The following is a 23,886-nucleotide window of genomic DNA, read 5'->3' on the forward strand; positions in this document are numbered from 1 at the left end:
TGAGTTTTATGAAAGAATCTGAGCCGGAACCGTTGTGTTTTGTCTCCGAAACCCCAGTATACAACTAAGGACAGATTAAAATTGTTGTGTAACAGTTCAGTCTTTCAGTGGATTCCCAAGTTTCAACACTATTTCATGTATTTCAATACAATTAAAGCTGTTATTCAAAAGGCGGCGTAAATAAAAGTTGCAATGTCACATAACGTCCGTATGGTTCTATCATGCATATTATCACAGTCTATCCAAAACAGCCCGAAGGGGTGGGAATGGCTATTGCTATCATGGATTCCGGTATGTCTGAAACTATATAAGGAAAACATTCACAGGGGCTCCTGTTAGTTAGGAACTGATTCTATCACTTTCACCACAGAAAAGACAGTCATGTTCGTAAGTATTAATGAATATTTTATATTGGATTTTGATATATTTTACAATAAAATAAAATCACACTAGTATTAAAATGTGGTACTCTCATTCATTGAAATATGCGAATATTTAAGTGAAAAAAATATTTGCTTTTACTATAAGAAGGCTTACGCCGAATTATTTAACCGAAACATTTATAATAATAATAATAATAATAATAATAATAATAATAATAATAATAATAATAATGGTTTATTTAACCTGGCAGATTTAAGGCCATACGGCCTTCTCTAACAGTCAACCAGGAGTAAAATTGCGTTACAAAGAACACTACAAATTTACAAAGTAAAATATACTACAATTTTACACACAAAACTGAAGAAGATAATCATAATATAATGTAAACAAATCAGTAGAAATCAGACATAATATATAACATATAGAAAGAAAGGAAAATGGATAATAAAATGTCAACAGTAGGTCAAAATAAATTAGACATACAAAGTATAAAATATAAGACAATAATAATATTGGAAATAATAATAATAATAATAATAATAATAATAATAATAATAATAATAAAATAGTGGATTACACAGCATACAATGAACACGATATTTTTGGCAGTAAGGAAAATTATGATTATATATAGCTCAAGTTATCACATTATAGATACACCATTATCGGGAAATATGAAAACAAAAAGATAAAATAAGCTATATATTACTAGAACATAAAAAATACGTGGAAACACGCAATACAACACTTATAATAGTAGGGGAGAGTTGGGTAGTATCGGACATCGGATAATATCGGACAGTGAGTTTCTTTCATCTACCACCAGATGATAGTACCTAAACGCATACAGAAACGTAACAATGTCATTCAGGTAGTACAATATGGTGGTAAATGAAAGAAACGCACTGTCCGATATTACCCGATGTCCGATACTACCCAACTCTCCCCTAAGTTAGTTTGGCAACTCCTCATAAGATATTTTTCTAACTTGGATTTTAAAGATTTCAAGGTTCGGCAGCCCTCGACTTTAGGCGGCATAGAGTTCCAATGACGACAGGTGGCAACAGTGAAAGATAAGGAATACAGAGATGATGTGTGGAGTGGAATTAGTATATAAAATCAGGATACCTTCTATAATTTAGTGTAATTTATTACAATTTTATTCTTCAGTTCGGGCCTGCGATACCGTCGTGATTAAGACATCCCGCTGTAAGTCGGGGAGTTTTCGGTTCGATACCCGATGAGATCTTGCACACTCTGTTATTTTTTATTTTTTTAAACAAGTCATTTGAAGATTTGTATTCTAAAAATTGAAGTTAGGTAAAAGTAAATGCAAAATGTGATTATAAATTTAAATTATTCAACATAAGATTCATTTCAACTTCAAATTTATTTATTTAATACATTAGATTTTCACTACATTAGGCATTGCAGCCGGAAAGAGCATAATTCAATAATTATTCTCGGAAATTTCCATTTTCTAAATCCACTTCAGCCCTTAATCATAACTTTATCGCAGTAAATAAATGTCTCATTAATTGTTGTTCAGGCAAATTATAGCTCTAAGTGAAATTTCCATTTTCTAAATCCATTTCAGCCCTTAATCGTAACTTTATCGCAGTAAATAAATGTCTCATTAATTGTTGTTCAGGCAAATTATAGCGCTAAGTGAAATTTCCATTTTCTAAATCCATTCCAGCCCTTAATCGTAACTTTATCGCAGTAAATAAATGTCTCATTAATTGTTGTTCAAGCAAATTATAGCGCTAAGTGAAATTTCCATTTTCTAAATCCATTTCAGCCCTTAATCGTAACTTTATCGCAGTAAATAAATGTCTCATTAATTGTTGTTCAGGCAAATTATAGCGCTAAGTGAAGTATACACATCACAATAACAAAAGTCGACAACAAACACATTCAAAATCTACAGAAAAACAACAACAAAACACATACACAACACATCCAATCACCCAACACAACACAAACAAGCTGCATTCCGAACAATGGTACACAGACTACTCAACATTCCAATGAGCCAACAAGACTGCAAAGAAGAGCTAAAGACAATCAAGTACATAGCACAAGAAAAGGATACAACCCTAACATAATAGACAACATAATAAGAAAGACAAAACACAATCACAAAATGCATAAGAATACAACACAAACACAACACAAAAAATACATCACACTAACATACGAAAACAAAATCACACACAAGATTGCAACCTCATTCAAGAAATTAAATTACAGCATTGCATACAGAACAAAATAACACTCTAAAAAGCATCTCAACATACAAACAAACAAATACAACCACACAGACGTATACAAACTCAAATGCAACACCTGAAACAACTTCTACATAGGACAGACAGGCAGATCATTTCAAACACGTTACAATGAACACATCACAGCCACAACAAAATGACAAAACACTTCCACATCACAAATTCTAATCACACTTACAGAGACATAAACACAGACATAGAAATTCTACATATTCAACCAAAAAGCCAGAAACTAAACACACTAGAACAATACGAAATATATAGACACACAAAAACACATCCAAATGAAGTTCTCAACACACAACTCAATTTCAGAACACACAAACACTCTTTGACTCCACATTACACTACGGAAACACACCCCACAGGAAACACAAACAAAAGGCGCCAAGATGGCCCATAACAGGCTGAAACATGTTAACCAGGTACGGTAAAATTTAACACGAGAAAGACATATAATACATATTCCGAAGTGAAATATAAGGGTGGTCTACACACCGTCTGTGATCGAAGATAATTAATTTTATGTACATTTCAATCAGATTATACACACGTTTTGTTGTTAAGGTATAGAAATACCATAAACAAACTCTATGACCGCGAACCCTGTCTGTTATCCTGAAGTTAAAAAGTAAAGGTGAAATCACTACTCAAATCAAATATTTTAAGGAATCCTGCACTATGCAAGGCTGAAACGATACCCATATTTTCATGGACGCATAACCTGTTCTTAGCCGAAGCGGTACCTTACCAAGTGTGGATGGATTAAGAATGACGGAGTTGTTTCTATAATGCAGAGAAATTGAAATATCGGCATATCGATGGGCGAATGAAGGATAGGAAACTTGGTATTTCTTAATATTAGAGGACCAAAAAATAATAATCTCTGTTATGCATTTTAAATATTTGGGATCAATAATCCATGAATCAGGTAGCTGCAATGCTGATGTAGATCGAAGAATACTTCAGGCAAGAAGCTGTATAAAAATGCTGAATGGGATTCTATGGAGTAGGAATCTTAGTAAACAAACAAAGAAGAGAGTCCTTCAAACAGTCATTGAGAGTATTTTAACTTATGGTGCTGAGGGTTGGACGTTAGTAGAGAGGCAGAAAAGTAGAATATTGGCAGTAGAGATGGATGGGATCCGGAGAGGGGCCAGAATATCTAGGTTTGAAAGAAGGAGAAATGAAGATGTAAGACAGCTAATGGAAATGGAGGAAACTGTTATCGAGAGAATTGAAAGTCGAACTCTACAATGATATGGGCACGTCAATAGAATGGATTGTGAAAGAGTTCCTAAGACTTTCCTGCATTGGTCACCTTCTGGAAGAAGAAAGCGTGGACGGCCGAGAGCATCATTGAAGTCTGGTGTAGTTCAAATGATGAAACAACAGATTATGAAGGAAGGGGACTGGCAAGACCGTGAAGTATGGAAGATGGGAATACAGGGTAACTGCTGACAAGTGGAAATACCCTCAAAAATAAAGTAAAATAATAATCTTTACGTGGATTGGTACTTCTTGTTTCAGGTTAGGCCAGCTTTGTTGCTGATGGCGCTGCACGCAGCCACCTCATTCCCTCAATACAGCCCTCCTCGCATCGAGCAATACGCTCCTCCTATTCTTATCTCTCACGCACCCGTCCCTGTGTATGGCCCACCTGGGGCCACACAGGCCCCTGAACCAGTCTTCGAAGGTTCCTTCCTGTCCCCAGAATCCCTTCCCGCAGGTGCGCCCTCCCCCAAGGTGCCGGCTTCTTCGGTGCCGTTCCAGGGCGCTATATTTTCTCCAGCACCCATTCCAGTCGATCGAACGCCACCACTTGCACCACTCAATCTACTTCCAATCACGTCGATCGAAGAGATAGGTCACATTCCCGAAAATGGAAATCCCATGAGTAGGAATGAGATAGTGCTGCCACCTGGGTCCAGACTTTCCCTCACGGACAACTTGGGACAGTTTTCTCATGGGTAAGTTGCGTAAACGCAATATCGTCATAACAACCAGTGTATAACCCGACCAGAATGTTATTACACCTGGCCTTGACTCTTACGAAATTGCTTGGAGCAACTGTACTTCCGTCTATACTAAAACCCAGGTTATGAACCGACTAAATAGGAAGTAGTTGGGAGGGCGAGAGGAAAGTGCGGGTTAGAGGAGTAGCCTGTGCAGTGATGACTAAGGAGCGGATTCCTATGTAATTAAATATTATTTTTTCGTGTGATAAAACACAATTAACAAAGTTAAAAATTCCGAACATGAAGTTTCAAGTTTAAAACCCGAATTTTATTTGACATAAAAACACATTTTTCACAAAAAAAATTATGTAAATACATATTTTCAGGAAATCTATTATAAAAATATAAATGTTGGAGTTTTTTTACTTACATAATTTTTTACAAGAACTTTTAAACATTTTAAAACTAAATCAATTATGTCACTCAGAAGTACGTTATCTTTTTAAGAATTCTTGGTTGCTTCGTGTTTCTAAGCTGTGTGGTGTATCCGTGATCCATTTTTGTAATAGTATCGCCTCAAGTTCTGAGAACTGCTAGACAGCATATCAATGTTATTATTAGAGAATAAATTAACATGGACAAGGAGAAGAGATCTTGCAACACATAATTATGAATGTTTATTGTTGCTGAAAATGATTTCATTCCACGCTTTGTTTGTGAAACACAACAGATAAGAGCACGGGTATAAACATTATTTAATTTAAACAAATCTCTCGCCTCTCGCTCATGTCCATCAAGTAAGGCAACACGTCTTGTTGTGATTCCCTGTTATCGGGCTTCGTCAATCGATATCCTTCAAGATATACTGAAAGATGGTTATTTAAAAAACGATTTGGCTTTCCTATTAGCAAATTTAAGCTTTTTGTGTGACACCATAAAAAAACTCGAAACATCCAAAAACCTGTTGTCTGGAACAGGGAGGTGCGTGCCGTGAAAATTAAACTAGACTCGCTACCAGGTTCAGAAGTACAAGTACTAAGGGACAAATTCCAGAATGTGTTTGGGAAAAACAGTGGATATAAAAAAATGTGTAAAGTTGCTCAAGTATTGGAGGGTGTGCCTGTAGGTGAAATTGACGGTGTTTGTGTTTGTGACATTCCTCTCTTTAAATATGCATATCTGACGTCCTGTGATGTGGAAAGATCGTTTTCACAGTATAAGTCGTCAGAGATAATCGGCATGCATTTGTGATGGAGAATTTGGAGATGACCTTTGTTGTTCACCGCAATTCTCGGCCAACTACTAGCACTCAAGTGTGGTTGGTGAGTACTTAGTAACATTTTTTTTCCAAGCTAAGTGAGGTATTTCTGTCATATTCAAAAAAATACATATATTTTTTATTCTTAGCAAATATTTTCGTACTTTTAACATTATTTCTCAGCGATTTTTGCAGTTTTGTATTCCTCAACCCTGTACATGTTCAAAATGGCCCCTTTCCGTCACAGTACACTCTCAACAACGATGTACAACAGAGCGAAGTACCAACTAAATTGTTGATAATGGAATTTTTATTTTTATCTTATAGGGTTATTTTGCGACGCTGTATCAACATCTAGGTTATTTAGCGTCTGAATGAAGGTGATAATGCCGGTGAAATGAGTCCGGGGTCCAGCACCGAAAGTTACCCAGCATTTGCTCGTATTCGGTTGAGGGAAAACCCCGGAAAAAACCTCAACCAGGTAACTTGCCCCGACCGGGATTCGAACCCGTGCCACCTGGTTTCACGGCCAGACGCGCTGACCGTTACTCCACAGGTGTGGACCTAATGGAATATCATTACATGTTCAATCTGAACTCTCAGTTCCTCCAGTGTTTGTGGTTTTGTGGCATACACTGTGTTTTTTTAGAGCTCCCCATAGGTAGAAGTCGAGGGGTTAAATCCAGAGATCGATGCGGGAACTCCGCAGCACTTCCTCTTCGTCCTATCTATCTCTGATTGAGTGTGCGATTAAGAAAATTTCTCACATTGACATGAAAGTCAGCTGGAGTCCCGTCTTGTTGAAAGTAAAACCAATTTTCATTGTCAAAGAGGTCATTAAGACGTGGAATCACGGTTTCCAACATTTGCAGGCATTTCTCACCCGTGACAACTCCTTTGAAAAAGTACGGCCCAATTATTCCTCTATTACTCCTGGAAGATTGACGGCCATTTTTTAAAGATGTGTGGGTTTTCGTTAGCACAGTACACACAATTGTGCTGGTTAATTGTGCCAATAAGTTTAAATGTGGCTTCATCTGTCCAAACAATTAAGTCTTGAAAATCTTCCCTTTCATCACACATATTCAAGAACCACTCACAAAATTCCAGTCGCCTATCTAGGTCGTCCTCATTTAGTGCTTGGACAAGTCTCGGAATGTAAGGCTTCCATTTTTGAGCTCGAAAAATTCGATGAACACTGGATTGCTGATACCAATCTCACCAGAACATTTTGACTACTTTGGGGATTGTGCAAAAGCCTGCACGACTGCATCAACACTCTCGTTATCGGAGGAACTTCTCTTTCTTTTGCACCGTTCTTTCAACACATCTTGCACCGTTCCGTCGACTTCACACTTGTCTCGGATTCTTGTGATAGTTAACCCTGTTGGTGGTTGTGTTCAAAATTCAATCTTCCAACGTCGTTGAAGCTTAACAACATTCTTCAGTTACCAATAACGGAACAGATGCATTATAGGACCCACCCTAAGTATAAAAATATGCAAAGCCACAAAAAGGTCAACGGAAGTAGCGTTTCGATCAATTAAATCATCGATATATATTGTTTCATTATGTTTCCAACCAATCAATATTGTTGTAAATTAGTTTTAATCATAATCATGGCGGCAATTTCGAATGCTATAGTTAAATATAAAAAAGGAAGTGGATCAAATACTCCCTCCTGATTTAAAATATAGGCCTCGAAATGGAAATTATGGAATTATAAATAAGTTGTAAACTTTTTAGTTGCTTTATCCATAAATGAAGACATGTAGGTTATGTTATGGGTTTTTATGCGAATATAGTTTACTTAGGAGTGAAATGTTTTGCGAAACATGTAAACCTGGGATGAGACTGAAGAAATTTAAAAGTAAAGGAGATGAACTCCTGTAGAAATGTCATTGGAAATTATAAGGTATTAAATGATAGACACAGGAACGCCATATCCTAGCACTTTGTAAAATCGCTCGGATAAAGGAGAAGATGAAACGGAACATCTCCAGTGAGGTCCATGGTAAAATGCTAATTTACTAGTAAAAATGTGTTTTTGTGAAAGACTAGTATTTTCCCTGGACCAAAAATGCAGTATAAATGGAGTAGAATTAGTATTTTATAATATATCATAAAGATGACTAATATTAACTTAATTTTATTGTTGTATTAATACCAATGTTGTATTGTTTGAAAGTTTAATGTTACTGTGTTTTAAGTTTAGCTTTAGTTTGTTTCTTTAACTTTATTTTGAATAAAATATAATATAATTGTATAACAAAGGTGACTAATATGAGCTTAATTTCATTGTTGTTAGTTTTCTTAAATTATACATGTTCATAGTTTAGTTCATGTTTAGTTTTGTTAAGATGGTATACTTGATATAATAATCGAAAATATACAATATAGGCCTATAATCGATACTATGGAATACTCGGGGTGGGTCCTATAATGCATCTGTTCCCCAATAACATTTCAGTATTCACTTCCGTTCATCGAACAATTTCACTGACATGTTTGTTTATAAACAGATAAATGTGTTTCCATGCTTTCCACTGCCTTCTGAATCATAAACAGCAAAAATCGTATTTCTATCTCATTTCTTTGCTGTGAAATAGTATTTCAAAGAATGTATATCGGTACATCAATTTCAGACACTCCGTATTTAATGATATTTATGTTTTGTTACTTGCACACTAACAATTGATTTGGTACTGAACGCAGGTTCTCAGACAACGGCACGGTAGTCAGCGAGCAGGGTCGTCTCCTCAATACGAATGACGACTGGGAGGCCGTGATTGTGAAGAAAGGGTTCTACTCCTACGTCAGTCCTGAAGGCATACCGATAAAAGTTAGCTACGTCGCAGACGAGAACGGCTTCCGGCCCACCGGAGACCATCTTCCTTCGTAGCCACATCGGATTCCGCTAGCTGAAAACATCATTGTTCTCCTGATAAGTGTATTTACAACAGTGTCAGTACAATAACCGTTTATAATGAAGCGAGCATGTATTATATCCTAGCACACAGTTCTATGTATATTTTTACATGTCTTCCCTCCACATCCATCAACATCGGCAACGTGGTGTAACAGTTCATTTTATAAATATATTAACATCGCTCGTAGTCTCACAGCCACTATATAAGATAAATAAAATTAGTAGGCCTATTAACATATTATCTCGAAATGTTTATTTCATAATTAAGCACCGTCATTTCCCATAACCATGATCCTGGAGCACAACTATGGTCCATTCAAATTTTGTACTCAATAACGTAGTACCTCTTTTATCTATACAGAGGGTGCCAAAAATGTCTACACTCTTTCAATGACTACAACGTTAAGAATTATTATGATACAGAAAATTTTCAAAATAAAAAATAATGTGAACCAATGTAGAAACCAGTCTTGTGGGGCTAGTGGATGTTCGTGGTCTTCCGGAATTGTTCTTACGGATATTCTGAACACTTCCTTCATCTTCAAACTTATCTCGCAAACGAGCAATTGTGAGTCCGTTGATGAATGTCGTTGAAGCTCCATTCTAAACCGTCTTTGCACTTCACTTATGTTCTCAGTCTTCCAGTAGCACTTTAGAATGAATTTTCTTTACTCAAAATTTAGTCTGACTTGAGCCATTATTTTAAACGGTCACACTTAAAAAAATATTAAAAAGTGAGTCAGTTATGAGCTATTAAAGAGTGTATACATTTTTTGGCACCCTCTGTATTTTTGCTGTACTGTAATTTGAAGTCAAGTCACTGCAGCTATCTACGAACGGTCTCTGTTACTTCTACAATGTTTTTTGAATAGTTGTAACGTGGACAATAGTTGTCTGGCAGGATCATAGTTATGGGAAATGACGGTACTTTTACTTTGGTGTAGTGGAAATAAACCCCTGAGAGGAAGAAATTAGGTGTTTCTTTACATTTTAAAGTCGGCAATATACACTGGCGGACAACAAATTTAGGACACTTCAATTTTACTTTGTATTTAATATGTCACCAATATGTCCACCCCTGTGAAGTAACGGTTAGTGTGTCTGGCCGCGAAATCAGGTGGCGCGGGTTCGATTCCCGGTCGGGGAAATTTACCTGGTTGAAGTTTTTTCCTCAACCCAATATGAGCAAATGCTGGGTAACTTCCGGTGCTGGACCCCGGACTCATTTCACCGGCATTATCACCTTCATCTCATTCAGACGCTAAATAACCTAAGATGTTGATAAAGCGTCGTAAAATAACCTACTAAAATAATTTAAAAAAACATGTTTTAAATGGTGATTAATTTATTTATGCGATTATAAACGTAACATACACTGGAAACGAAAATGATTATGACTTATATTACCAACAATAACATCACAATCTAGATTTAAACAAAATTTTGCTTATACAGTGTGTGACAACGATTGGCATTATTCTTGGTAATTGTTGGTGTTATGAAGTCATGTTCATTTTCTTTTTTTCTTTTTTTTTTTGTGTAGTAAGATTATAAACTTATTAATCACTACTTAAAACTTATTGGTGACCTATTAAACACATTTACAAAGTAAAATTCAAATGTACCAAATCTTTTGACCGCCAGTTATAATCGAATTTCATTCCTTTTGTATCTATAAGAATATAAAATAGTGAATGTTTTATTAGTCTTCTTTTTAGCTTGAAGATTGTTTTTAAATTAAATCATTCTGCGTTAAATTTTGCTACTGTAAGAGCTTGACCACTAATACACACACAAATCCCTCTGAATGTCAGACAAATAAGCTGAAACATTAAAAAATGTGGAGTCAATGTACTTATTTTTTGTCATATTATCAATAAAGTACTTAGTATTTGTAAGAAAAAATAAAATACATTTCCCTAAAAGGCACCAGTTCACACATTATGAATCACCTCGGGGTCTTGGAAATAGACTTACGAATTTCTCACAATTTACAGAAACAATTGAATAAGGTTCTAAGTCAGCTTTGGGCATAAAGGTGAAGACAGAAGGAAAGGCAATACCTCTCGCCCATGTCCTTTCCGCTTCACCGCTTTAGAAACGAAACAGTAAAGCACTGATATCATCAATGGTGCATTTTAGGCGACCGTGAGAGCCGAAAGCTATATTATGCATGCCTTCAGGTCTACTCGTATCGGTCCGGTACATTACTGTTTCTGCCGGGGAATGTAGAGTGGGGGGGGGGGAGTTAAGTGGTAGTCTGCAGTACCTCAATTGAGGTATTAACTCCCAGGCCTGTTCTTATTAGTGTCCTACAATGTACGTATGTTTGTATGTATGTGTGTATGTATGTATGTATGTATGTATGTATGTATGTATGTATGTATGTATGTATGTGTGTGTATGTATGTATCACTTCACGTGATTCGGATTCCGCATATTGCGGATAGATGGCAGGACTGTGACCCATTTTCTAGTTGTACACCACTTCGGCGGGCTCCACTGTACATGATTTGTATCTGTGGAGATTTATCTCGTGTACTAGGGTGAGTGTATGTGTAAGTGTTCGTTTAAGTGTCGTGTCTGGAATGAATGATTGCGATGAAGATGAGGAAGGGAGAAGGGAAACCCGGTGCCGGTACGTAGCCTACTCCTGCCGAATAGCACCAAGGGGGCCGCCAGTCTTAACATCCCCATCCAACGGACGAATCACTATCAACAGCGACATATGCCTTCTCTTCATATGTTCGAACATGAGAGACAACCAAGGACTATAAAAATTCGTCTTATTCCATATCAAAAACTAATCGCAATATCTATGATAAAATTCTTAAGAGGTTAAAACATGAAGGGTGGAACTGGAGAATAGCCAATATTTTCATAACAATGCCGAATAAACATGACAGGCCTCCTTCTGCAGAGCGAACATCGGCAAAATATCCAACTTCACCATATTCGGCAAAATTGAACTGGACATAGCGCCTGTAATACACGACGCTAATTCTAAGTATGAATTTCTTCTTATTCTTCTTCATATATTAGGACTCACTCCATTTTTATTTCAACCGATGCTGTTTCTGCTGGACATCAGATGTTTAACTTTCCTTCCATAGTTTTGGAAGTCGTCCCAGAGGTCTTGAAGTATTTGGTTTTTTAGTTATGGCGATCTTTGGTAGATGATAATCAGGCATTCTTAAAATATGTTCTCTTCATCCTTTTCTTTATTCATCCATCCATTTTACTACATCCTGTATTCCACATTTAATCCTAATCTTTGCATTTGTCCCTCTGTCATACAAACTACATCCTGTGCCGTTACGTAGTGTTCGCATTTATATTGTTATCATTAACTGTTCAGTTTTTTCTGCCCTTGTTTCTGTGGCGTATGTCAGATTCGGTCTTACACATGTTCTATATGAGAGCAACTAATCTAAACGTAAATTGTTCATCTCCGGTCAAAATTGAGTTTGGAGTGCTTTCCTATAATGATTTGTTCTCTACATATCTGTGCAATCGCAAACTGTGCCATCCATTTTTACACAGTTATACCAACATTCGCCATTTAGCAAAGGTTACGAATGTACGATTATCCTTCCTCAAGGTTTTGTCACTTTATTTTGAAGAAATCTATAAAATAATTTTCAAAATCTGAAGTACAGTAATATGATTCCAAATTAGCAAAATAGATAATACGCTGATAAAACGTCGAAGTTTCTTAAATAAATTATATGTTTCAAGTTATTGTATCATTAATACTTCCCCTCCCCTCCCTCTCGCTCTCTCTTATACGGAGGAGGGACCCGAAGGCTTGCACTGCAGCCCAAGGCTTATTGTGTTTACAATTCCTATTCTGTGAATGATTGAGTAGCCGAACGGCCGCGCTCTTGTACAAGTACCGCACGCCGCACCGTGAACTTAACCTGAGCTATGACATAGATGATGATGATGATGATGATGATGATGATGATATGTGAATTAATGATGGCGAAATGAGTCCGACATCCAATGATTTATCAACAGTAATCTCACTAGAGGTTTTGATTTGTCTAGAGAAAATCAAAACTCGAGTGGGATTTAATAGACTATTACACGATTAGAAGAAAGTATATAAAGATTAGAAGTAACAAAGTACTCCAATACAATTAAATATTAATTGACTTACGAAAATATACAAAACAGTCTTCAAATTTGTACCATCTCAACATTACAAATATTACGCTAGTAGATGGCAGTAGTGTGTTATGGTTAGCTATTTTCTTGTTATTAGTTGTGCCAACTATGGAATCTTCATTGAACTCTGTGGAACGTTACTGGTCAAGAAGGCTTTGTTGATTCAGTTTCATTTTTATTAAAACAGTTACATTCCACTTCAATTATATCGATCCCAGTAATCAACGTCACTTGATAGATGATTTTCAATGATACGTGACTATTCATAATATCATATAGCAGAAGCTATAACAAACATAACCTAAATAATATAAACTAGTGTTAGAAAAGTTTTAATTAGGGACGATGAAATAAACAAGAAACGTTTTAATTAACGATGATGAAATAAAAACAAACATGAATAATTTTAAAGGAAACAATTATTGAAAATACAATTTTCAAATTTGAATGTTTTAGTGGTTGGTGGTTCAGTTGATGTTATATTGGACGTGTGCGTAAAAGAAGTGAACTCGTTGATGTACATGGTGTATCCCTCAACTTATTCAGGATTTCCGAATGGTGCTCTTCATTTATTTCAGGGAAGATGCATAGCTATGACCAGTGATCTTTATTAATTCTTGTTCTTGAATGCCAATGCGAGTCATATTTGAAAGTCCTGTGCATCGACTGGAGTGGTTTGTAATTTTCTGTTTTTGACGTCCAGACCAGAGTAGTTTGAAATGTTGGCAAACAAAGAAACAAATGCTAGGGTAGTAATAACAAATGCTAGGGACGCGATAAAATTAAACAAGTGCTAGGGACGCGATTGTGCGATAAGCAGCCATGATTGGTTGAAAGACGTCCTTTCGTACCGTTTTATTGGTCAAAAGTAGTGTGATGTAGTAAAAGTGTAATAGTAATAATAATACACTGTTGTCTTAAATTGACTAAGCAATTTGGGAATTAAATCAATGATTTTCTCAAAACACGCTATGAAAATATGTTTCATATAAAACAATTTTTATCTCGGTAAGGAAACAAAAATGAGCAAAATTGTATTAAATTATTTTGTTTGAAATATCTCAAAGAATAACCACACGAAATTAACGACAAATCTTACGGTTCAACCTATATATGATTATGTTCTTGTATCATATTTTGAGCTTGTTTTCTTCCAAATCAACGCCAATCCTTGTCTAAAAATTTGTATTGTGGGTGTCGCTCAGCCCGTAGACCGGTAGATAAAAAAACCAGCGCAGTCATTTAAGGGGTTAGGTACAGCTTACGGCAGTAACATTTTTGGAAATATTCAACATTTTTTTCCTCCATTATTTTATCTTGTACAATAATGATATTTGATAGGTGTAAAACACTGTCCTTCTGCTATACAAAAAAAAATATATTTTTAAGATTAAAAAAAATTATATATATATATATATATATTTTTTTTTTCAAAATTCAAAATGTGCAGTTCACTGTGCAGTGATGAAATTTTTCCCCTCATAACTCATAAACTTGTTAACTTTTTCATGTTCTCTCTCTTTTATTTTATTGCTGAAACTCATGTTTGCAATATCGTGCTCTTTCAACTACATTGCTTAATAAATAATATATATTTTTTTATTTTGTGTTAGAAGAAAATACTGATATTTGACATTTTGTAAAATGAATTTATTTTTTAACAGACAATCTATCAAAGATAGAGAAGTGATCTTGCATCATATTGTAGATATAGCATGCATTAATACAGACAAGAAATGTCATCGCAGAATGTTGGACAGTTTTTGAGTTATGTGGGAAACGCTTCATCACTGCACAGTGAACTGAAGTTTGAAAAAAAAAAAAAAAAAAAAGCAAATAATTATTTTAAAACGTAAAAATACATAAATTTTTTTCGTATAGCAGAAGGACAGTGTTTTACACAAACTAATTTTCATTATTGCACAAGATACAGTAATGGAGAAAAAGATGTTAATATTTCCAAAATTTTACTGCTGTGAGCTGTAGCTAGCGTCTTAAAAAATGGATTTAATGCGCTTTGGGATCATACTTTTCAATTATGGACTGAAGATTTAAAATCCTATTCTTCTAACAATAACTTCAATAATTTCAACAGGACGCTAAAAACAGATATAATATGGAATAGAGAACAAGAATATTAGATGTTGATTAAAGTAGGACCATTTGCTAGTGACTATTACACTTTTACTACATCACACTACTTTTGACCAATCAACGGAACGAAAGAACGTCTTTCAACCAATCATTGCTGTTTATCGCACAATTTTATCGCGTCCCTAGCATTTGTTTAATTTTATAGCTTCCCTAGCATTTGTTTATTTTTATTACTACCCTAGCATTTGTTTCTTTGTTTGCCAACATTTCAAACTGCTCTGGTCTGGACGTCAAAAAACAGAAAATTACAAACCAAACCAGTCGATGCACAGCAGTTTCAAATATGACTCGCATTGGCATTCAAGAACAACAATTAATAAAGATCACTGGTCATATATGAAGAGCACCATTCGGAAATCCTGAATAAGTTGAGGGATACACCATGTACATCAACGAGTTCACTTCTTTTACGCACACGTCCAATATAACATCAACTGAACCACCAACCACTAAAACATTCAAATTTGAAAACTGTACTTTCAATAATTGTTTCTTTTAAAATTATTCATGTTAAATTTTTATTTCATCATCGTTAATTAAAACGTTTCTTGTTTATTTCATCATCCCTAATTAAAACTTTTCTAACACTCGTTTATATTATTTAGGTTATGTTTGTTATAGCTTCTGCTATATGATATTATGGATAGTCACGTATCAGATATTATTTAATACTAATATTTATTGAAAATCATCTGTCAAGTGACGTTGATTACTGGGATCCGGATGACTGAAGCGGAATGCAAATGTTTTAATAAAAGTGAAACTGAATCAACAAAGCCTTCCACAGAGTTCTATGAAGATTCCATAGTTGGCACAACTGATAACAAGAAAACAATCATAAAACACTACCGCCATCTAGCGTAATCTTGAGATGGTGCAATAATACATTTGAAGACAGTTGTATTTTCGTAAGCCAATTAATATTTTATTGTATTGGAGTACTTTGTTACTTCTAATCTTTATATACTTTCTTCTAATCGTGTAATAGTCAATTAAATCCCACTCGAGTTTTGATTTTCTCTAGATAAATCAAAACCTCTAGTGATATTACTGTTGACTATTACACTCTTACTACGTCATACTACTTTTGACCAATAAAACGGTACGAAAGGACGTATTTCAACCAATCATGGCTGCTTATCGCACAATTTTATCGCGTCCCTAGCATTTGTTTAATTTTATCGCGTCCCTAGCATTTGTTTCTTTGTTTGCCAACATTTGAAACTGCGCTGGTCTGGACGTCAAAAATATATATAAAATTACAAACCACTCCAGTCGATGCACAGCAGTTTCAAATATGACTCGCATTGGCATTCAAGAACAAGAATTAATAAAAATCACTGATCATACCTATGCATCTTCTAAAATCCGATTTACAAATAAATGAAGAGCACCATTCGGAAATCCTGAATAAGTTGAATACACCATGTAGGCCTAAATCAACGAGTTCCACTTCTATTATGCACACGTCCAATATAACATCAATTGAACCACCAACCACATTCAAATTTGAAAATTGTACATTCAATAATTATTCCTTTTAAAATTATTCATGTTTATTTTTTATGTCATCGTCGTTAATTAAAACTTTTCTAACACTTGTGTATATTAGTTAGGTTATGTTATAGCTTCTGCTCTGAGAGGATAAAAAGAACTTCTGCTATATGATATTATGGATAGTCACGTATTAGAGATTGTTTAATATTAAGATTTATTGAATAGTAATCATTACAGTGTCTGTATAAAGATACTACTGCCATCTAGCATGCATCTAGTGTAATATTTGTAATGTTGAGATGGTACAATAATACATTTGAAGACAGTTGTATTTTCGTAAGTCAATTAATATTTTATTGTATTGAGTACTGCGTTACTTCTAATCTTTATATACTTTCTTCTAATCGTGTAATGGTCAATTAAATCCCACTCGAGTTTTGATTTTCTCTAGATAAATCAAAACGTCTAGTGAGATTACTGTTGATAAAAGTGTTGATTAAAGTAGGGACATTTGCTAGTGATAAAAGTGGAATAATCATATTACAAAAATGACGACCGCTTGTTTCATTAAAATTGCTCGCAAAAGTTTAAATAAAGAATAAAAAGTGGTGGAAAGGGGGAGTCGAAGAAGAAAGAAGAAAAGATGCAGTGGAACAAAGGAAGAAAGTAATAAATAAACGAAGAAAGGAAGAAATAACATAACTATAACAAAGAAGAGAGGAATCTACGAAAAAGGTAAGAAAAGACAGAAAAGATCGCAAAAGAGAAAGAAATAGAGAAACGAATAGAAAGAGGAGAAGAGAGAAGGATGAAACTTATCCATGTGATAAATTCCATCCTTTGATGGAGAATTAAACTTCGTCTTGTATATTATCGCTGACATTTTAAACACAGGAAGAGCTGGTCGTAATTGCTTCTGTTGTCGCTATAAAGTATATCTTCACAAAATATATGTATTTTACGCTCTAGTTCACTTAACGGATACTGTATCTCGGTCATCAGAATGAAACTAAAGACGTAATCTGTTCGTCATAGACGTCAGAAACATATTTTCCCCAGCAAAAATAATTCATCTGAAGATATAAGAGAAACAATACAAAATGTAGGCCAGGAAACCTGTAGCCGACATTGACGATACAGCAAATACGTTAAGAATACAATAATTTCGTTTTACATCTCTCTTTAAAAGTGACGTAGGCCTATCCGTTTTCAATAATTAATACTTGTCATTTATTTCTATTTAAGAATATAAAATACTGGCATTTACATATAACTGAAATAACCTGTAGGTATTAATTGGTTATGCATATCATCGTTGAGTAATTTTACCATTAGATTATGCTGAAAATAAAATTGATCCGCTAGGTATGATAAAACTGTAGTTGTTTCGCTTTTGCATTAAAGATATTAAATAGTTTGACGTCATCGTGAGACCACCCGTAGACTCTCCGATGCACATGAACGAGACTTCGAGAAGGACAAGAAATTGAATCAAAAGGGGTCAGGTAAAGACGCCATGCCAGTCTATTTAAGGTCAAGACTTTCAGTATTATGAACTGCATGTAACAGTACAAAGTCTGGTAAATACTAGTACAGGGACATTGTTTTATTTTTACTAACATTTTTAATATTAACTTGCCTTTACCTCTGGATCAACATCGTTTCCTACCCCCTTCCACGACTGGAGTTCGATGATACTGACGTAATATACAAACAAATCACTTTACTAGGTATAGGAGGGAAGAAAATTAGTTCACCCATTTACATAAACTAGGAAATATTGCGCTTATGAGTTTGATCAATATTAACAATGAGTGTTTTTACTCACGAACTGAGCTGTCCATGTGGACGTATTCATTATGCGTATATATTATACTATCTATAGCACATTAGCGTACAATATAGAGAATGAAGTTAAATTGAAAAATAATCTTAATATGGATATTTAAACACATTTTTTAAAATGGTGGCCGTTCATTTCGATACAGGCTTCAGTTCTAATGTGCATATTATCGCATTATTGACTATTGTATCTAATCCCAATTACCAGTTTCGTTCTTCGTACTAGTAACTCATGTTGAAATAATTCTGTACCTACTCTATAAAAAAGTACCTTACGTACTGTAAAGTCAATCTTCACTTCTGCCCGATCCGAAAATATAAAATTACTCAGACATGCTATCTACTGTCCGTTCAAGTGGTGATGTCGTAGGGTCGTAGAAAGGGAGGAAATCACGTGACAGTTAATTACTTAACAAGGCCCTTTTATTTAAGTTATTTTAAACAGTTGTATAACATTACGTAGACGTCCAATTCCTAACAGGAATTAATGTTCTCAGAAAATAGCTAAGACAGCCCAGCCACTAGGTGGCGAATAAAAGCTGGTGGGGGAAACCGAGATACGACGTAGGCAAATGGACGACAGTACCTGTGCGAAAATGATTCAATACTGAAAGCTCTTTCGTCACTGGAAAACGCGAACACATTTTTTGAAAGTACTGTTTATTATGACCGTAACGCTACTATGACTGTATATGCGGCCTTGGTTCTGTGTGGAGGACGGTTGAACTTCATTAGTAGAAGGGATGGGAGTGAAGTACATTCAAAACTCAGGTACAATAAAAATTGAAGTAAAAATAAAATGATGTTCCTGTATTTTTATATAATAAGTACAACTGCGTAGCCAAGTGCGTCTTGCACTCACTGTGAAGTGCGAGATGTTTGAAGCTCCAGTGGTAAAATATAAAAGCCAATAACAATGACAAGGATGTCATTTTTGGTAGTTTATTTAAAGGCACTTTATCAACTACTAGGTTATTAAATAAATTTCATCGTCGATTGACTTGGTGATAACGAGATGGTATTTACAGAGTTAACGCGACGGATTCGCCATTTGGATTACCTCACATTCACCATACAGTTAGGAAAACCTCTGAATATCCAAAACAAGTACTTAGCCCAAGCGGGAATCGAATTCAAGCCCAAGCGAAGCTCAGGATTAATACGCAAACGCCTCTGCCACCTGGCAAGGATGTACAGTTTCTACCAAAAGTTTAAGGACATCCCTTCAAAAGAGATTTTCCATTCCTGTCCTTATACTTGTGTGAAACCTCTGGGTCTTTGTACAGCGATCAAATGACTGTGAAAGATGAATTTTTTCACTGCAAACCCAATCTATCTCGCAAGCTATGGATTGTATAACAATTTTTCTGTTATTAAAACTCGTTGAAAAAATTCACATTTTGTAGAAAAATGTTGTTTCCTTCCAACAAACTCATAAAGGAACTTGATTTCTAGTCGATGTCACTCGACAAAAAGTAACTTGATTCATTTTACTCTTACTTACTTACTTACCTACTTACTTAATTATTGGCTTTTAAGGAACCCGGAGGTTCATTGCCCGCCATTGGTCCCTATCCTGAGCAAGATTAATCCAGTCTCTACCATCATATCCTACCTCCCTCAAATCCATTTTAATATTATCTTTCCATCTACGTCTCGGCCTCCCCAAAGGTCTTTTTCCCTCCAGCCTCCCAACTAACACTCTATATGCATTTCTGGATTCGCCTATACGTGCTACATGTCCTGCCCATCTCAAACGTCTGGATTTTATGTTCCTAATTATGTCAGGTGAAGTATACAATGCGTGCAGCTCTGCGTTGTGTAAATTTCTCCATTCTCCTGTAACTTCATCCCTCTTAGCCCCAAATATTTTCTTAAGAACTTATTCTCAAACACCCTTAATCTCTGTTCCTCTCTCAAAGTGAGAGTCAAAGTTTCACAACTATAAAGAACAACCGATAATATAACTGTTTTATAAATTCTAATTTTCAGATTTTTGACAGAAGACTAGATGACAAAAGCTTCTCAACCGAATAATAACACGCATTTCCCATATTTATTCTGCGTTTAATTTCCTTTCGAGTGTCATTTATATTTGTTACTGTTGCTCCAAGACATTTGAATTTTTCCACCTCTTCGAAGGATAAATCTCCAATTTTTATAGTTCCATTTCGTACAATATTCTGGTCACGAGACATAATCATATACTTAGTCTTTTCGGGATTTACTTCCAACCCTATCGCTTTACTTGCTTCAACTAGAATTTCCGCGTTTTCCCTAATCGTTTCTGGATTTTCTCCTAACACATTCACGTCATCCGCATAGACAAGCTGATGTAACCCGTTCAATTCCAAACCCTCTGTGTTATCCTGAACTTTCCTAATGACACATTCTAGAGCGAAGTTACTCTAATAAGTAAATTATGGAAAATTTAGCTATGTATTATACGACAAATACTGAGATTATTTTTTGCAGACATGCACTTTTAAACAACAGTTTTCTGAGTAGGGTACTCAAAACAAATACAATAGCCATAGATGAATACTGAATCAGTTTTTAGACAGTTGGGTTCAACTGGCTGAAATTCCAAAAGAATATAAAAAAACTCACTGAAATATACATCCACTGATTGAATGTTGAAATTTTGGTTAAAAAGAATGCAAGAATGCCTCGAGCTTGCAAAAAAAAAAAAATTATGCAACAATTGCAATCTCGCATTTATGCACGGTAACGTTCTCGTCTATGATTTCAAAGAAAAGGAAAAAGTCTCCTTCGACTTGAAAATGATATTACTATGTATGTATCAAATGAAGAGTTCGATTTGAGAATCTACAGGCTGAAAAACAGTCCCATTTGTCGCGTTAACTATTATACACTGCTCAAAAAAGTCTAAGGGATAATATTAGAACTTGTACCACAGTCTAGTATATACAGTCACGAAGCTTGAGTCCATGAAGGTACTAGGAATAATAGACTGTGCAGGTACTATTTCGCATTGTTTGTAATGAGGCGATAGTAGCGATCCTAGTGATTAGCAACTGTCTATGGATGCATATTTACTACGTATTGAGCTTCGTCACTATATACTAAACTGTGCTTATACCACATTTTCTGTATATTTTATGCTACATTTGATTATGTCATGGCGTTGCCATGACAACATTTTGAACAATTAATAGTTTATCTATATATATAATTTGAACTGATAATGGAAATTACGGGAAAACGGCTAAACGGATTTTAATAAATGATCCCTCATTTTGAAGCTTGGAACCCGAAGTTTTTCAGAAAAATAGTAACTTTAAGTGAAGCGTTAGTTTTCCTACATAATTTTCCTATTTTTCAAAATCCATCTTTCGTCAGTTTTGAGAACTAATTGGATATCAGTATAAAACAAATACACATTACAATAAACAATAGGCTGGTACACGAAGGCCATAACCTGCAGGATTGCGGACATATTTAGAGCCCAAATTCAATTGCTTATTAAAAACTTCAAGACATACTAAAAATAATTTACATGTCTGATTCTGCAGTGTGTAATTTTCTGAGTACAACGGTATATTAGATATTAAAATCTACCAAATCTGAGGTGGTTTGATGACATTATTACCATTAGAAATGAAATATTATTATAGTTAATGCCATGATGTGACTACTTTTCATTAATATTAATATGATGTGAAAGTGAAACTTTTGGGGTTATAGAATAGAGAATATCTTAAATTAGCTCTTCATTTCTACAATTTACTGATTGGCGGCTATATAGTGTATAACTACAGAACTTACGTAAGATAATATTGTTATTAAAAATCAAATATTTTTATAGTTATTAATCAAGTGAGGTTGGGTCTTTTTCAAATATTTCTGTGGTGTTCGGGTAAAGGGGTATAAGTCATTTTTTTGTCCAGGTAATTTTGTTCCCCAGATGAACACACAAGTTAAATTATATAAGTGGGTGTGCAAAAATCAAAGAATACTAGCAGTTGATGTGTTTTATTTGTGTAGAAAATTATTTGCAATAAGGGTTCCAAGTTTAATTTTCATTTATCTCCGAACTCATTTTTATGACTTATCTCCCTTTACCCAAACACCACAGATTTAATGGCGGTGTGGTGTAGATATTTATATGCGTCATTCTCTTTAATATTGGCTCGAGAGAGAGCAAAAATTACAGTTCCTGAGAAAAAATCAAGAGGTATTAAGTTACTTACTGATAAAATAAGAAGCCTACAAAATTACGTAGTCTCCCGGTCATTACAGCAAGATCTCTTAGAAGGATAAAATGATTTTACCCTCTACATTTCAAGCTCTACATGCAACAGCTATACCAAGATACTATGCTATTGTTCGAAAGCATAGCAAACCTGAAACTTTTTTTAAGTTTCACCTAGAATCCACAATGACCTGAAATAGCTATTGCTTTACTCCCACATGAAAAACCCTCTGATCGTCCTGACATTGTTACTTGCGTTTTCGCGTTGAAACTCAAAACCTGAAGGTGGATAGGTTCAAGAGAAAGTATTTGACATAAAAAAACATTCAGAGGGAGTATGTTTCATTATTACGGAAGAAAATATCTTTCAAAATATCTGGTATTCTTCATTGAAAATAAATCTGAAAAATTTTTATTTGAACGTCTAATGAACTTAGTTTGCAGCATTTGCTGCACAAGCCACAAGTTTTTATAGATTTTCATAGATATTAGATCTAAACTGTTGAAGGTCTTTATGCTTGGTTCTTAAATGTAATAACTAGAGCGGTGCAGACGGAGCACATGACAGACAGAATGGCATCATAGCAAGGGTTCCGACGTTACTCGGCGTGTTCCCTGTGTACAAGCGACGGCCATGTACACGATGTGTTGACGTACAGACGACACAATAGAAATGACACAGTTCTCTAACGTTTCTACAATTAATTTCCTACAGATACTTTAGTAAGATTTCAAAATTACAAAACTAATTAACCATTTCATCCTAAACAAATAATATACTGTATACATGTATGATTTCATACAGAACGCAAACAAAATCACTGTTTATTTGTAACGGGTTCATGTTATTCTATTCGCAAAAGCACTTGAAAAATAGTTTTTTTTTCCCCTTTTCTTTACAATGAGTGTGATTTATTAATGCACATGTGATACGTTATCAGGTTTCTTCCAAATATTGTTACAGTGCACAACAAATGACATTTGTAAGTTATTAACAGAAAACGATTTTCGTCTATCTGATAGCATGGCCTTATATGTGGAGAGGCTTCTTTCTACGTCTGTTGAGACAACTGGGGCATACGTAAAATCCTGTAAAACATTTTTTTTCAACTTCTGTTAGTTCTTCAAAGGAATCCTTATCTCCAGAAATACTGTCACTAATCTTTCAGAGTTTATAATATCCACCA

The 23,886-nt window shown here is 35.0% G+C and overlaps 1 protein-coding gene across 1 annotated transcript; it reads left to right on the forward strand.

The window, feature by feature from the left end:
• Positions 1–343: 343 nt before the first annotated feature.
• On the forward strand, positions 344–9,058 carry LOC138712962 (larval cuticle protein LCP-22-like). Its single transcript, XM_069844646.1, has 3 exons — positions 344–387; positions 4,206–4,645; positions 8,607–9,058. Exons 1-3 carry the CDS (start codon positions 382–384, stop codon positions 8,791–8,793), a joined length of 633 nt encoding a protein of 210 aa, XP_069700747.1. The 5' UTR covers positions 344–381; the 3' UTR covers positions 8,794–9,058.
• The last annotated feature ends 14,828 nt before the right edge of the window (positions 9,059–23,886 follow it).

The sequence above is a fragment of the Periplaneta americana genome, chromosome 14 (genome assembly GCF_040183065.1).
Source record: "Periplaneta americana isolate PAMFEO1 chromosome 14, P.americana_PAMFEO1_priV1, whole genome shotgun sequence".
In the NCBI taxonomy this organism is placed as follows: Eukaryota; Metazoa; Arthropoda; class Insecta; order Blattodea; family Blattidae; genus Periplaneta; species Periplaneta americana.